At 48.0% G+C, this 15,772-nt stretch overlaps 2 protein-coding genes across 3 annotated transcripts in view; both read left to right on the forward strand.

The window, feature by feature from the left end:
• The first annotated feature begins 1,533 nt into the window (after positions 1 to 1,533).
• On the forward strand, positions 1,534 to 10,677 carry LOC105997438 (glutathione S-transferase Mu 1-like). Of its 2 annotated transcripts, none has more exons than XM_013031860.1 (8): positions 1,534 to 1,645; positions 3,073 to 3,148; positions 3,449 to 3,513; positions 3,799 to 3,880; positions 3,984 to 4,084; positions 5,504 to 5,599; positions 5,684 to 5,794; positions 10,551 to 10,677. In XM_013031860.1, exons 1-8 carry the CDS (start codon positions 1,610 to 1,612, stop codon positions 10,572 to 10,574), a joined length of 591 nt encoding a protein of 196 aa, XP_012887314.1. In that variant the 5' UTR covers positions 1,534 to 1,609; the 3' UTR covers positions 10,575 to 10,677. The 2 variants fall into 2 exon arrangements, with proteins under 2 accessions (XP_012887314.1, XP_012887313.1); XM_013031859.1 differs by lacking the exon at positions 10,551 to 10,677 and adding an exon at positions 8,042 to 8,530.
• A 2,695-nt stretch (positions 10,678 to 13,372) lies between these two features.
• Positions 13,373 to 15,772, forward strand: part of LOC105997439 (glutathione S-transferase Mu 1-like) — a 5,946-nt gene continuing 3,546 nt past the window's right edge. Inside the window, exons 1-5 of the mRNA XM_013031861.1 lie at positions 13,373 to 13,486; positions 13,798 to 13,873; positions 14,287 to 14,351; positions 14,676 to 14,757; positions 14,866 to 14,966. Coding sequence (XP_012887315.1) covers positions 13,451 to 13,486; positions 13,798 to 13,873; positions 14,287 to 14,351; positions 14,676 to 14,757; positions 14,866 to 14,966 — 360 coding nt within the window. The 5' untranslated portion in view covers positions 13,373 to 13,450. The remainder of the gene's footprint in view (positions 13,487 to 13,797; positions 13,874 to 14,286; positions 14,352 to 14,675; positions 14,758 to 14,865; positions 14,967 to 15,772) is intronic.

The raw sequence follows: 15,772 nt of genomic DNA on the forward strand, positions 1-15,772 counted from the left end.
ACATTGGTGACGGTCTCTGGTGGTCTTTTGGGTAGGGATTTCCAAATTCGGCATCACAGTTTCAAGCAAACGAATTAAATCTTGGGGTTCCTCAGAAAAGGGGGCATTTTGGGTGTGCCAATTGGATAGGTAGAAAATGGCCAATATTGGAATTGCTGTTGACCATGCGCATCCACAGGACCTAAGGTGCGTAAGGGGAAAACAGCTGCCGAGGGTTCACTGCTGGTTCTATGGCTCCTCCTCCTCTTGATCATTCTCAGGTTCTGCAAAAGGAACCTGGGAAGGGGAGGATGGGGGAGGAAACATTTCTTCTTCCAAGTTATCTCCCTGAAAAACCAGGTGGTACAATTTCTTTTCCTCTTTCTCAGTTTCTTTTTGTAAGTCTAGGGGGCTAGATGGAGTGGTGCCCATGGTTTCCAGTCCTGTCAGTCGTACAATCCAAAACAATAAACGATACAAACAAAACACACGCAGGCCTGACAGTCATGAAGTGGAGATCTCCCGAATTGGTCCACTGACTCCTGTCACGGTAGGGTTCCACACCCCTGCCCCACAGCAGAAGGAGCGGACCCCACAGTGGGTGAGTTGGGCCTCAGTTAGGAGGCCCTCTTGGTCAGTTCTGACCCAACACCGAACCGACACCCGCCCCACAATTCACACGGCCGGGTTCCAAGGACCCCCCACCCACCCACACACACACACAAGAGGATCTGGGACATCTTCCAGTTCCTCCAGGGTTGTCATGCAAGCACGTCCGCTTCGACAACCCTTTACACAATATGAATCGGAGCAGCCGTGCTCACAAAGGAAAACAAAAGTACAGACAGACAACGAAAGGACAAGACAAATTAACAAAGACAGCGCTGTTTTACCTTTGGAGTCTGAGGTCTCTCGGGGGTCTTTGGGGGAATCCCAGGCAAGCCCCTACTAATATGTTGTGCCCAGGTCGCAGGACCCCCGCCAAGAACACCACCAAGAGTCAGACTTTACAGCTGTTTTAAAGTTTTATTTAGATGGGCTGCAGCTCGGGCCTCATCCTACACTCTGACACAGCAAAGCCTAGGAGGAGGGCCCTGAGCTAAGGATTTGCAGGGCTTTAAAGGCACAAAACCAACCAGGTGTTTGGATTATCACCACGTGTTTGGATTATCACCACGTGTTGCTCTGCTAGACAGAATTTGCTGATCTTAGGTTTAGTTTAAACAAGCAACAAATGGTCACTGCCTCATAACCCTTCACCATGAACTTGAAATTTACACTTGAGAACTTGCCCAAGCAAGGGGCACAGGAGTCCACTGGTGGGGTTGGGGAACAGGGTGGCTGGTGGGTTCCTGGGAACTCACACTTGAATTCCTGAACCCTGGAGGGTGACACAGCACTATTCTTTCTCTCTCCGGCCTTAGAGATACTGGCTCCTTTCCAGGTGACTTTGCCAAGAGGCTTCTAGGCCAAATGAGGTGGGCGGTGCATGGGGTGGGCGGTCCATGGGAGTAGGGGGCAGACCAGGAAGCAGAGTCCTGGGCCCTGCCTGGCCTTGCTCAGAAATAAAAAGTCGCAGCCCTGTGCTTTTTGAGACCACTAGGTTCAGTCACAGTACCCTTGGAGCACTATGGCTGTGACGCTGGGTTACTGGGACATCCGTGGGGTAAGCAAGGAGCATTGGGTGCAAGGATAGGGTGGGAATGAATTGATGAGAATGCTGCCAGGAGAGGATTCTAGAACACAGAACTTCTGAGATCTTGCTGGATTTTTCTTTCTTTTTTTTTTAATTTATTTTTATTGTGAAAATACTGTACATGGGTTACAGTTACATGAGCAAGGAAATGAGTACATTTCTTATCAAGCATTGTTGCCTCCTCCTTTGTTTCCCCTTCCCATCCCTTCCCATCTCCCTACTTCCCTCCTCCCCCCATCTCCCCCCTCCCCCTCCCTCCCAGGCCAAGGGTGTAAAGTTCGTTTTTCCACATAACTGACTTGTACATCTCATTGTTGCAATGGGTCCACCTGTATCCCTATTTAAACAATTTGTTTCTTCCCTTCCTCTCCACAAATTATACCAACATCAAATACAGTGATAGCAGGGGTTATATCCTGGGAGATGGACATACAAAGCAACAAAGAAATCATCTTATAAATGTGTTAGAAACAATCGCAAGCAAAAAAAAAAACACATTTGAGGGGCTGGGAAGGTGGTTCAGTGGTAGAGCACTTGCCTTGCATGCCTGAGGCCCTGGGTTCGATTCCTCAGCACCACATAAGCAAAAAAGAAAGAAAGCCGGAAGTGGCGCTGTGGCTCAAGTGGTAGAGCGCTAGCCTTGAGCTGAAAAGCTGAGGGACAGTGCCCAGGCCCAGAGTTCAGGCCCCCACAACCGGACCCCCCCAAAAAAAACATTTGAGTCCTTATCTTGGGGTTCATATTGCCTAACATCAAATTATCTGTTTCTGTTTGTCTCAGACATATACTAGATATTGCAAATAAGAGAAATCATGGGGCCTATGTTTCTTTGGGCCTGGCTTACTTCACTTAATTTTTTCCAAGCCTTTCCATTTTCTAACAAATGAGGCAATGTCATTCTTTCTGATGGAGGCATAGAATTCCATTGTGTATATATACCACATTTTCTTGATCCATTCAGCTACTGAAGGGCATCTGGGTTGGCTCCATATCTTAGCTATGGTAAATAATGCTGCAATAAACATAGTTGTGCTGGTAGCTTTAGTATGGTCTTGTTTGTGATCATTTGGATAAATGCCCCAAAGTGGGATTGCTGGGTCATAGGAGAACTCTATGTGGAGTCTTTGAGGAACCTCCATACTACTTTCCAAAGTGGTTGAACAAGTTTACACTCCCACCAACAATTCTTGCTGGATTTTTCTGCTTGTACCTCTCAGCACTCTGGTGTTTACACAAGTGTGTGTGTGTGTGTGTGTGTGTGTGTGTGTGTGTTTGTGGTGTTGTGTACCATATGTACCATACGTCATGAACATGTGAGTATGATATTGTTAGGTGTAGGCTGAACCACCTGGAGGAAGTGAAGTTATATAGCTCTCTATCTGACCTCTGTCTCACAGCTGGCTCACGCCATCCGCCTGCTCCTGGAATACACAGACTCAAGCTATGAGGAGAAGACATACATGATGGGGGATGGTAAGGACAGCTCTTCATCAGACCCTTGCCCAACCCCTGCCCAGTGGAACCCAGATACCCATACAATGTCCACCTGTTGCTCAGCTCCACAGGCCTCCTCCACCTGCACTCTGGGCCTGCCTCTTCCTAAACCCCACAACTATGCAGTTTGGTATTCCGTTGCAGGAAGCTGGGAGTGGAGGGCTGGGTCCCTTTGTAATTGGATTGGCCTACAGGACTAGACCCACTGCCCCAGGGGGTCCTGGGAAAAGAAGGCTGGACCCAGGGAGGTTTATTTACTCTTGATCTTGTCCACTACAGCTCCTGACTATGACAAAAGCCAGTGGCTGAGTGAGAAATTCAAGCTGGGCCTGGACTTCCCTAATGTAGGTGCAGGGGAAGGGCTGGTTTAGGGAAACTCCAGGTGTTCCTTACTCATCACCATGTTCTATTCAGAGGTTTCAGGATCAGTTATTCATGGACTCTCATTCTAGTCTATGCAGTGTTTCTATGATGCTCTATGTCCCAGCTCTTGCATTCATTCTGCAGTGTGTTTATGTAGGGATCACCATGGCCAGGCACACTGAGAGCCAGATCCTGTGTCTGTCCTAACCCAGGGAAAGGCTGCTGGGGCCTGGGGCCCTTGTGACCTTCCCTGCTTGTCCGTCCAGCTGCCCTACTTGATTGATGGAGCTCACAAAATCACCCAGAGCAAAGCCATCCTGCGCTACATTGCCCGCAAGCACAACCTGTGTGAGTGGGGCTGGCGGCAGGGTGGGTGTGTAGGGGCTGGGTAGTGGCCATTCCTTGGGCTTGGCTGGGGTGGGATGAAGAGGATGCATCTATTTGGCTGCAGGTGGGGAGACAGAGGAGGAGAAGATTCGTGTGGACATTTTGGAGAACCAGACTTGGGACTTCCGTGTACAGTTTGGCATGCTCTGCTACAATCCCGACTTTGTGAGTACCCAGTAGGGCCAGAACAGGGAGGGACAGGAGAAGGAGTAAAGTCTAAAGTCTTACCTATGTACCAACATTTTGAGCATTCGACCTCCCCCCCTCCTCTCTTCCCGCCCCCCCCCGCCTTTTTTTTTCTCCTCCCTGATCCTGTGGCTTGAACTCTGGGTTTGGGTGTTGTCCCTGAGTTCTTTTTTGCTCAAAGCTAGGGCCCTACCACTTGAACCACAGTGCCACCTGCAGTTTTTTCAGTGATTAATTGGAGATAAGGGTCTCACAGACTTTCCTTCCCTGGATGGCCTTGAACCACAATGCTCAGATCTTAGTCTTCTGAGTAGTTACGATTACAGCTGTGAGCCATTAGCAACCAGCTTAACCTAATTTTTGGTATTGAATTTCCAAGTTTTCCTATCCTGTCAACAAATGGATCCCTCCCAACAGGTAATTTTACTCCCACTTCCCACCCCTCTTCTCAAATTTATCAAATGAACACTGTGAATCCATTATGCTGGTTGGACATTTCTATCTAGTCAATTCATATGCTTGGATTCTCTCCAACTTTGACCTTTGTCATGGGCTTCTTCTCCCATTGGTTCTCACCATCTATCTGTTTATGGAATGCAGAGCTGCAAACATGAGAAATAAATAAATGATAAGAGGACATTATGTACTCTGGTCTTCTGAAATCTGCCAGTGTGCTCCTGACATCAGTATAAATCAGGACTTTTAGTTAAGAGGCAGCTCATGGTCAGTTTTAGCATCTCTTTTCCTTTCCCTCCTTTCTTTCAATAGCAAACATTCCTCTACATCATCCACCAATCAAATACCATTTCTATTCTTCAACCACCCCATAGGTAGAAATCTGTCTTCTCTCCTACTATGTTAGCAATTTTGTAACTTCTTTGGCCTCCATGACACCTTTTTTTTGGGGGGATCCAGTAGTGGGGCCTGTCCCTCAGCTCTTCAGCTCAAGGCTAGCGCTCTACCACTTGAGCCACAGTGCCACTTCCGGCTTTTTTCTTTTTGCTTATGTGGTGCTAAGGAATCGAACCAGGGTCTCAGGCATGCAAGGCAAGCACTCTACCACTGAGCCACCTTCCCAGCCCCTCCATGACACTTTTGACAGTAGAGTCTGCCCCACAAGTGTCTTTCCACAGGATCACCTTTGGGGCATTATTGCAAATTCAAGGACAAAATTGTGTTCTTGTATCACTTCCCAACAACTCTGGTGGTAGAATTCTGGTTCCCAACAGTAGTTCACTAATGGCTGATGAGCCTTGGACACTGATGCAGACATGGTCTCAGGGCCAGTGGCTGTTCACCTGTGCCAGGCTGAGGTCTCCTTAGTCCCTCTGAGACTGGCCTGTCTGTGGAGGGGTGGTGCTTGTATCAAAAGATAGTAACAGCTGTTTTCTGCCTCAGGAGAAGCTGAAGCCTGAGTTCTTGGAGGGCCTCTCTGACAAGATTAAGCTCTTCTCCCAGTTCCTGGGGAAGCGGCCATGGTTTGCAGGAGACAAGGTAAGGAGGAGGGCCACAGGGAGGAGAACTGGTCTATTATCACACTTTATGTGAGAGTTCAGCCCACTCATTCTGTCTCTGCAGATCACCTTTGTAGATTTCCCGGCTTATGATGTCCTTGATATGCACCGAATGTTTGAACCCAAGTGCCTGGATGCATTCCCCAACCTGAAGGACTTCATGTCCCGCTTTGAGGTGACACCCCCCAATCCTCCTTCCTCATAGATGAATTTCTTCCCTTCCCCCTTTCTATGATGCCTCCGTAGTCCTGGAGCTGAGTGAAGAATAACTAGGGTTTACTGCTCACTGGCTTTCTGCCAGCCCCTGTGCTTAGCATCTTACATCTATTGAGCCAAGTTTATCATTATAGCATTCCTACAGGATGGACAGATTAGGAATCTGAGGCTGTAGAGGGTGACTCACTCATTCAAGGTCCCAGTGCCAGGGGAGGCTGTGTTAGGCTCCCTGTAGGCCTCTGCCTTAGTCTATAGGCCGCAGTCAGTGGCTGTCCATGATTTGTAGCAAAAGGAAAAGCCTCAAACCTTGTGCAGCCTCGGTATTCTGCCCAGGACCCTGTGGAGAAGGAGGAGTCAGCAAAGTGTGAGCAGGTAGTACTGGGAGAGAGAGATGAGTTGGGATTGATGGGAAATACCAAGACACAAACAATATTCACACCTGCTTTGCAGCAGGAGGCTTTACTGTGTCAAAGACCTCAGGTCTGTGGTTGGTATTGGATTGACTAGAATTTTGGCTGCCCAGTTGGAGGAATTTGTTTTGGATTGTTTAAATTGCTTCATATCTTGTTTCCACCCTCTCATTATTTTCCCTCTCTTTCCCATCTTTTGTGTCCTCTCTGTGCAATGAATGGGCGCCCCCTCCTTCATTTACTCTCTATACGTTAACATTTTCATCAATTTGAAATGCAAAGATGTCCCCCATCCTGGGACTGAGTATAGCAGAAGAGGGCAGAATAGATTTTACTGTGCATTTGGTTCTATGTGGATGCTGAGGAGCCCAGTGTTGGCCTCATCTCATAGTTAACCATGCTCCACTCTACTTGTCTACTTGTCTGACACCAGAAAACCTACTTGACTCCAGATTTGGATGTTGCAAGCATCAATGCAACACTTATTTTAGCCAAGAATTTTCCTTTCCTTTCTCTATGAAGCAATGTAGTGTGTGTGCATGTGTCTGTGTGCGTGTGTCTGTGTCTGTGTGTCTGTGTGTGTCTGTGTGTTCTGGTTTTGGTTCTGGGGGGCTGTGATGCCTCAGAGTGGTGGAGCACATGAGAGTATATAGACTGAGCCTCAGTGGGCCTAGCCTGTTCACAGCTCTGGGAGTCTAGGAAGCCTTTAGAAATGATCCTTGTGAGGAAGACCCCCATGTGTCTCATTGCTATTCAACTTGTGCTCTCTGGACAGCAGTTGAGGTGGATTAAGCACAGGGGGATTTCACTGGGGTGCTGGGTGAGGAAGAGTCAGCTTTCTGATTTAGATTAGCAGTTGTAGCAGCTAGTGCTTTCTTTGTGGTTTGGCTTCTTCCTCTGCACTGGCCATCAGGGTTTGCTGAGTCACTGGGTGAGATCTGGGCTCACTCAGGAGCTGCACAGGCAAGTTCTCTGTCCTGCTGTTCTGCCAGATCCTCCTTCCTTTTCATTCTACCTAAGTCAAGAGCTTCAACGTGAAAAAGGGATGTGTGTGTGCAGACAGGCCTTGTGTAGGAGAGAAGAAGGCAAAAGCACAGAGAGAACACACAATGACCAATCCTGGCTGCTTGAAGCCCTGGCCGGCTTCTTCGCCATTGGAGAAGGAGGAGGTTGCATGACCTCTGTCTCCCTCAGACTCCCTTATTTTTCTCATTATTATTATTATTATTACGATTGTAAAATTCCATTTAAGTAATTGTACAAAGGGGTTTCCGCTCAGCAGATAGATCTTCATCAATGTCACCCCTTCCATCATTCTCCCCCATCTTTCCCAACCCTACCCATCCCCTTAAATGTCCTGGTTCCATTTTCACATATGTACATTGACTAGAATGACTGTATTCACCCTTTCTTTTGTCATTCATCTGTCAGTGACCCCCTTTGCCCTGCTCTTGACCCTATAAAGCATGCTTCAGCTATTTATTTTGGTAAGCTGTTGTTTAGTTGTTCAAAGGCATTACATCATTGGAATTCCTCCCCTGAGTATTTTATGTTTAGTCAGTATGTTTTATGTTTAGTCTTGTATGGTTTTGTATATGTTTGTGAGTTAGGTCTCACCTCTACAGATAAGAAAACACATGTATAGTTTGTGTCTCTGAGCCTTCAGGCTCCCTTCTGATAAGTTGGGTGGACTTCCTGCATCTGTATTTTAAACTCTAGGAGATGTCCCTGCATGCAGCTGCTCCTGCCCAATGGGCAGCAAACCTAAGCTCCTGCCTTTTCTCTCCCACTTGCAGGGACTGGAGAAGATTTCTGCATACATGAAGACCAGCCGCTTCCTCTCCAAACCCCTATTTGTAAAACTAGCCAAGTGGGGAAACAAATAGGACTGTATAATGACAAGACTCAAAAAGAGGATCTGTCTACACCCTTGGCCCTCTCACCTGGATCCCCACATGGATATCTCAGTCTTCTCCATCCTTTCTCCCTCCTTTTCCTCCCTCTCCTCAATGCCTATAATCTCCTTTATCTACTCAGGCCCACCTGCAAGTGAGCCACTATAAGCTTCAGATCTCCATTTCTTCAGCAAAGTCATCCCACTCTCCAATTCCTAGTCCTGGCTTTGAATCCAACCAGACAGCCTCTGTCTTGCTTGGAGGAGCTTGACTGACCCCAGTCCCCAACATTGCCTGAAAGATAACTCTACCTGGTGCATAGGCCCGGGCCTCCAGTCCTGTGTGACCACTTCCCTGCCTAGTAAAGCCTGAGCTACACGAGTGCTGTTGTAATTACTGCCTCTGTTCTTCTGGGCCGATTGTGTTGATGAAGTTGAGGTTCTTTGTTCTGATGTCCATAGCTGGGCTGGATGATGGGGAAGGGTGCAGAAATGTAGTGTAGTGAGTCCCCAGCAGAGAGTTAGTTTAGCATCCTTCTTGCCTCCTCTGTGGTATGGCTATAGGTCTCCAGGTGTTTTCTTTGTGTGTGTGTGTGTGTGTGTGTGTGTGTGTGCGCGTGTGCGTGTGCGTGTGCTACTTCTAGGGCTTGAACCCAGGGCCTGGACTGTGTCCCTGACCTTTTTGGCTTAAGGCTAAGGCTCAACCACTCAAATCTCAGTGCCACTTTTGGCTCTGCTTAATTGGAGATAAGAGTCTTGGGCTGACTTTTCTTTCCAGGCTGGCTTTAAATTGCGATCCTAAGCTCTCAGCCTCCTGAGTAGCTAGGATTGTAGGTATGAGCCACCAATGCCTGACTTATACTTCTTTTTCACTCCTTTTCTCTGTCAGACTCTCCCACTTTAGTTCAGCCTCCTCCTCTCTTCTTACTAATCTGAATGCTGAATCCAAGCACAGAGACCTTTGCTGTGATTTTATTTAGAAGCCCAACAACCTTGTGTTTCCCAGCACTGTCATCTCTGTATAAGACACAATGCAAAGATATGCACACAATATCACCATCAGCCTCAGCCTCACGTCACGGCTAATCATGGGTCACCAAGAGTTCATTTATTTGATACCAGTAAAAACTACGTTACTAGAGATTTGGAAATTTGAGGCAATAGTCTAATGTGTTTATTAGCCTGGAATCAATTTCTTCTCCCCTCCCCTTGCAAACAATGTGTTTTCTCAGCAAGGTCTCATCAGCTCTGGTTCTGGTCCAGGTACATAGCCTTGGGCATTGTACCAAAGCTACCTTGAGCATGGGGAGGAAAAGTGGGGGAGAGTAGAGAACACAGCACTCTGGGCCACTGGGCCTGGCTCATTGTGTACAGATAGTGGTGGACCTCCCTTGAACCCGTTGGAATTATCTGTGTACTCTGTATCCTGGAAAGTACTCCCCCAACAGAACTTTTGAAAGGCTATGGTCTGGTTGATGTGTCAGGGTTGTGGATGAGGTAGGTTGGATTGCAGTGAGATTGGACTCGGTTATCAGGTGGAGAAATTTGGACTTTCTTCTCTCATGAGAAGCCTGCCCAAACTTTCTCTGTAGGTCTTGTTCTTGGTGTCCCTTCTCATCTAGGATTTGCCAAGTCATGGGGTGGAACCTGGGCAAGAAAGAGCATGTCTGTGCACACAGGAGGTGACAAAGTCTCACTAGCTGTGTGGAAGTCTTTTAACCTCATTGGACCTCAATGAGAAGTCTCCTAAGTGGTGCTGGCAGGATGGCTCTTGCAGAACAGCTGAGTGGAACCGTTGAAAATGCAATGTCATGTTGTTAGCATTGCCTGCCAGCTCATTATGAGTAGAAGCCAGGGGCTACAAGCCTCAGCTGGGCCACACCCTGAGTCAACAATGAAGGGTCCTTCTATACCCTTTGTGACAAGCCTCTCTCATATCAAGATTGGGCATGCAATGAAGGGCAAACAGGACTGGATGCAGAAGCTATAGCTTCTCACAACACCCCACTCCCTACCAGGCAGCCTCTGTCCAGTGACCAGACCATTTGGGGAGGGCCATAGGGAAAAGCAGTGAAATCCCACCACTTAGACACCTTACCCTTTTAGATAAAGCACCACCCCTTGCCAGAGTCCATACCATCAATCCATATTTGAGCCGCCCATTTCATCCCCTGAGGATTAATCCCACTTAGCTAATAAATCACTCTTTGCTATTTGCCTAGTTTTGTGTCTCCTTTGCTGTACCTGGGGCAGCTAGAGCACAGTGTCTAGTAAGTGGCCTTCCTAGAGTTGGAGGGCTAAGCAGCCTGGGTTGCTGCCAGTGTTTGATCTCTGTGAAAATGCTACTCTTCCAGGGAAGCTGCCTGGGTCAGTGGGCAGCATATCTGAGCCCTGGTTGCCCCTACTCACAGGGTCTGAAGATCTCTGTCTACTGAAGACTAGCTGCTTCCTCCCAAGACCTATGTTTTCATAGATGGCCCAGTGGTCCAACAAGTAGAACTCTGCAATGCTCAGATGCAAAGGGAGACCCATCAGAGCCTGGGCTCTTGCTGGGCTCTCTGGAGTGCTGCTTCTTCTTTCTACTTCCATCTCTTCTGCAAGGCCTTATATTTCTCTTTCTTCTATCCACCCCTCTTTCAGGCAAACTTTGCTAAACAAACTCTTTTATATTAGTTCAGCCTCCTCCTCCCTTTGTCCTCCTCATCTCAGTGCTAAATACAAGCATAGAGTCCTTTGCTGTGATTTTCTTTTTTGGAGCACAATGATCTTGTGCCTCTATCCCACCTCCTGCTCCAGCCTCCCGCCCCCAGTACTATCCCAAAGGGCAATTATTTCCTTGTGGCCAGGCTCTGTCCCCAGTGTGGGAAAGATGGATGAGATGACCTCTGCTGGCCTCCTCCACCCATAGTCCAACCTTTGCACTGAAAGTTCAAATCATTATTGATACACTGAGTTTATTCATTGCAATCCTAACAATGCATTAGCTATTGCATTAGCTCAGTTATTTCCTACAGATAACAGCCTTGTCCTTGTAAACTCATTCCCCGCATTCCCCCCTTCTTTTCCAAGCTGAAGGAAAATGCATAAATACAAGGCCACGTGTCAGGCCCCAACAAGACACTTTCTAAGGGGCCTCCAAAGGAAGGTGCTCACTTGTTCCATTTTCCCCCTAAGCCATCAACTTTGGAACCCAATGAGAAGTTTAGACCCTCTCTGCAGCTCTCCTGCATTGAATATATGGTCAAAACAGGTCTGCATGGCAACTGGAAGAATAAAAAGTGATTTTTTTGTGGTAGGCCTCTTGGGCTCTATCTAAAAGTACTTGATCCAAAAGAAGTTTCACTGGATTAGGATCAGACCATACAACATCCTTAAAGACACCCGACTCTTGTCCACCATTCAGATCTTCTTTCAGTTTCCCAAGTGAACTTCCCAAGCAGGAAGAAAGCATATTCCATAGTTTTATCTATTTGGCAGTCATAGGGAAAGTGTAGAAGTCAGGTGTGTCTGCTTGGGGCAGGCCCATGTTCAACCTGTACCCAGACAGGAGTCTGCCTTCCCTTTCCCAGGCAGATTATTTTCCCTGTCTGTTGTATTTGGTTTGGAAGTCCAGAAATTTGCATTTGTATTCCTAGCAGGGCTCTTATTAACTGAGATTTAAAAAAAGAAAAAGACAACCAAAATATATGTTCCCTGTGTCTCAGACAGAGGTATTTGCCAATGTTTACCATTGCACACTATCTTGAAACAGCTTTTCTAGGTCTCCGCATTCCATGTTGATGCATTGCTAAACATCGATTTCTGTGTATGTGTGCACGTGTGTGTGTGTGTGTGTGTGTGTGTGTGTGTGTGTACTCAGGGCAGGGGTTGAATGAATTCAGGGCCTTGTCACTGTCCCTTAATATTTTTGCTCAGGCCAGCACTCTACAGAACACTTGAGCCACATTTTTTGGCTTTATGTGGTTACTTGGAGATAAGAATCCCACAGACTTTCCTGCCTGGACTGGCTTCAAATGGTGAGTAGCTAAGATTACAGGCATGAGCCACCAATACCATGCCCCATTTCTTTTTTTTAAGTTCCATTATCTGTTCTCCTCTAGCTATTATATTTTCTAGGTTGCTTGGCATAAGGCAAAGTCAACCCTAGGCCAACTGACTGCATACCTCTTGGTTTTGAAATAGTCTTCTGCCTTCAAGGAAGGAAGCAGGCAGGCAAGAGGCTATTCTTTTGCGATATTGCACTTGCTGAGGTCTCAGATTCCAGAGTGATTTTAAAGGCCATTTGAGTCCTCCTGTGATACCAAGAGCACAAGGGGTCAGGGGCCTGGGCCAGGGCTAAGGCTAGAATCCAAGGCTCTAGACAGCTAAGGCTTTGAGCCTGGCCTATCTGTTGTCTTGTGTGGTATCCTCTGAGGACCCCTCTTGTCAGGTGTCCTGTCTTTCCTTGGAAAGCAGAAGAGGTGTCTGGCCCCTTGGAGCTTAAGAGATCCTCCATCCTAGCTCACCATCCAACTGTGAGCTCTGCAGCCAAGGCTACCCTGCTGTCAGTGTGCATTTCTGCTAGCTGCTTCAGTCTATGGCACAGTGGGCTTGGGTGTGGGGGTGAGGATACCTCACCCTCTTTTTTTTTTTAATTTAGATTCACAGATGTGGCCAAAATGTTTAGTGGCTATTTTGCATAATCAAAACCTGATCCCCCTCAGAGCTTGTGCTTCAATTTCTCAGAGAGCACATATTCCCCATATCTGTCCTTTGTCCTAGGTCCTAGTTCATGAACGCCTGTTTCTGTAGATAGGAAACTTTAGAAGTTTCCTTCAGATTGGCCAGGCTTGTTTTTCCAATAATAGGGGCTGAGACTCTTTTAAGCTGGACTCTGGCAGCCTGAGCTTCACCAAAACACAGGATCTTTATAGCCCTGGGTGGAGGAGTGCATGGACTGCGCCCCAGGAGCCCAGCAAGGGGCGGGCTGGGGAGCAGGAGAGCCTGGTGCTGACTTAGGTTCTCAGATGTCCACACCTTGCTCCTAGCCCATGCAGGCTGAGGCTCCTTGGAGTGTTTCCTTCTGCCTCTTCCAGCGTTCCAAGAGCCGCCCTGTGGCCCTCCCACCCCTCTCCTTCTGCAGCACAAGGTTGGAGGAGACTTGGGGTGGACCCAGGAGGTGGAGCCCAGAGGGATGGAGGGGGAGGGGGAGCCTCAGCGGGTTCACGCGGGAGGAAGGGGCGGGCCTACCCTGGGTTTTTCCTGGATTCCAGGATAAAGTCACTGTTCAGCCCCTCCGAGGCCGATCTGCGCAGTCCACGACCCCAGCACCATGCCCATGATACTGGGTTACTGGGACGTCCGCGGGGTGAGCCGGAACTCCGCCGGGAGCAGGGCGGGGGACGCGGGGCGAGGGACGCGGGGCGGGGGACGCGGGGCGGGGTCTTTTCAGCAGGGCCCGCTGGGCGCCTGTTGCTGGAGTGCATGCTCAGCAACCTAGGATGCTCTGCACCTAACTCTCAGCTCTCCAGAGCTCACACGCGTGAGACTACGCAGCGTGGGGTGGTGGGGAGGTGAGTGGGGTGTGCTGTGCGGAAGGGGCACCGAGGAAGAGGTGAGGCCAAGCAATCAGGCTTCTCCCTTCCCCTTCTGACTTCCGTCATTTACCCTCTGTCTCAGCTGACTCACCCCATCCGCCTGCTGCTGGAATACACAGACACAAGTTATGATGAAAAGAGATACAGTTTAGGGCCCGGTAAGGACATTCCCTGATCAGACTCTTGACCAAGGCTTGCCCATGGGGTGCTCAGCCACTCCTACCGTGGTCACCTGTTGCTCAGACCTGCAGGCCTCCTCCATGTGCACCTAAGGTCTGCTTCTTCTCCAACCCCTGTAAGATGCAGTTTGGTATTCCATTACAAGGAGCTGGGAGAGGAGGGCTGGGGCCCCCTCTGTCTGAAGTTGGGTGGGGTTGCCTAGCATTGGCCTAAACCTTTTGTGACCCTGGTCCTTAGATCCCTCATTCCTTACTGCATTCTTCACCCCTGTAGCCTTGAAATGTGGGAGGGACACAGCTGGTCAGAGTGTAGGTCCACTGCCTCAGGGGGTCCTGGGGAAGGAGGGTTGGACTCAGGAAAGTTTGCTTTCACTTGATCTTGTCCACCACAGCTCCTGACTATGACAGAAGCCAGTGGCTGAGTGAGAAGTTCAAGCTGGGCCTGGACTTTCCCAATGTAGGTGCAGGGGAAGGGGTGTTCAGGGGTAATTAATGAGGGTGACCCTCTTGCATCTCCATTTTCTAGTGTGGCCTCCCTTCCTTTTCTCCTTACCCAGCTGAGTTTTTAGGGTAATGCTTCTGCTCTACGCCTCTCTTTCCTGGCTATCTGTGGTTTTCTATAATGCTCTATGTCCCAGCTCTTGCATTCATTCTGCAGGATGCTTATGTAGGGCTCACCATGGCCAGGCATATTGAGTGCTAGATTCTGTGTCTGCTTTGACCCAGAGAAAGGCTGCTGGGACCTGGGGCCCCTTGTAACCTTCCCTGATTGTCCATCCAGCTGCCCTACTTGATTGATGGAGCTCACAAGATCACCCAGAGCAATGCCATTCTTCGCTACATTGCCCGCAAGCACAACCTGTGTGAGTGGGGCTGGTGGCTGGGCATGGGGGGGGAGGGTAGGCAGTGGCCATCCCCTGGGCTTGTTTGGGATGGAATGGTGAAGGTTCATCTGTGTTGTGTGGATGCAGGTGGGGAGACAGAGGAGGAGAAGATTCGTGTGGACATGATGGAGAATCAGGTCACAGATATCCGTACACAGTTCATCATGCTCTGCTACAACTCAGACTTTGTGAGTTCCCCAGTTGTGAGGTCCCCATATGGCTGAGAAGAGGAGTTAAACCTTTGCAGTTACATCTTCAGTGTTTCAGTTCAGCAAAGGAATTTGTTAGTGGTACCTACTCTCTAAGGTTTCCTATCCTATCAAGTTTCCTCTCCTTCAGATTGACCTTCGGTATTTTAGCACATCAAGTCAAGCTTGAATCCATGCTAACTAATCATAATATAGTTTAGATTATCCAGGATGAATATTCTGATCCTAGTCTCAAGCCATCAATATAAGGTGCAAAACAAGGGAGAGCAATGAAGCCTGATCTTCTTTTGTCTTCCCAACTATTTCCCCGGAACTGTGTCTTTGGCATTAGCAGGAATTAGGACTTTTTCCTAATAGTCAGCTCAGGATCTGAGAGATAACTTCTGTTCCTTTTTCACCACTGTTTCAACATACACACAAATCCTGTGGTAGGAGTACAGCCCTCCCCCATTCATACCACTGTTTTTTCTATTTTTTTTAAGTTTTTTATTGTAAAGATACTATACAGAGTGTTACAGTTACATGAGTAAGGTAATGAGTACAATTCCTTTTGAGCATTGTTACCTCCTCCATTGTTTTCCCCCTACCATCCTTTCCCTCCCTACCTTCCCCAAGGTTCTTTTTTTTTTTATTAAATAATTACATAATTTCTCAAATTTCACAGTATTGTGGAATAATGTTGCTCATTTAAAGTCACAAGTTCATTCTAACTTTCCTGGAGCAAATTGTCTATCACAGTCTATAACATATAACGGTATACACATATACACCATACATGTGATCAG

This window comes from Dipodomys ordii, unplaced genomic scaffold (genome assembly GCF_000151885.1).
Source record: "Dipodomys ordii isolate 6190 unplaced genomic scaffold, Dord_2.0 Scaffold146, whole genome shotgun sequence".
Lineage (NCBI taxonomy): Eukaryota > Metazoa > Chordata > Mammalia > Rodentia > Heteromyidae > Dipodomys > Dipodomys ordii.

Coding starts and splice junctions, on each gene's coding strand:
- LOC105997438 (XM_013031859.1), top strand. CDS start 1,610: ATGGCTGTGACGCTGGGTTACTGGGACATCCGTGGG. Junction 3,149..3,448: donor GACATACATGATGGGGGATG/GTAAGGACAGCT, acceptor TGTCCACTACAG/CTCCTGACTATGACAAAAGC. Junction 4,085..5,503: donor TCTGCTACAATCCCGACTTT/GTGAGTACCCAG, acceptor TTTCTGCCTCAG/GAGAAGCTGAAGCCTGAGTT.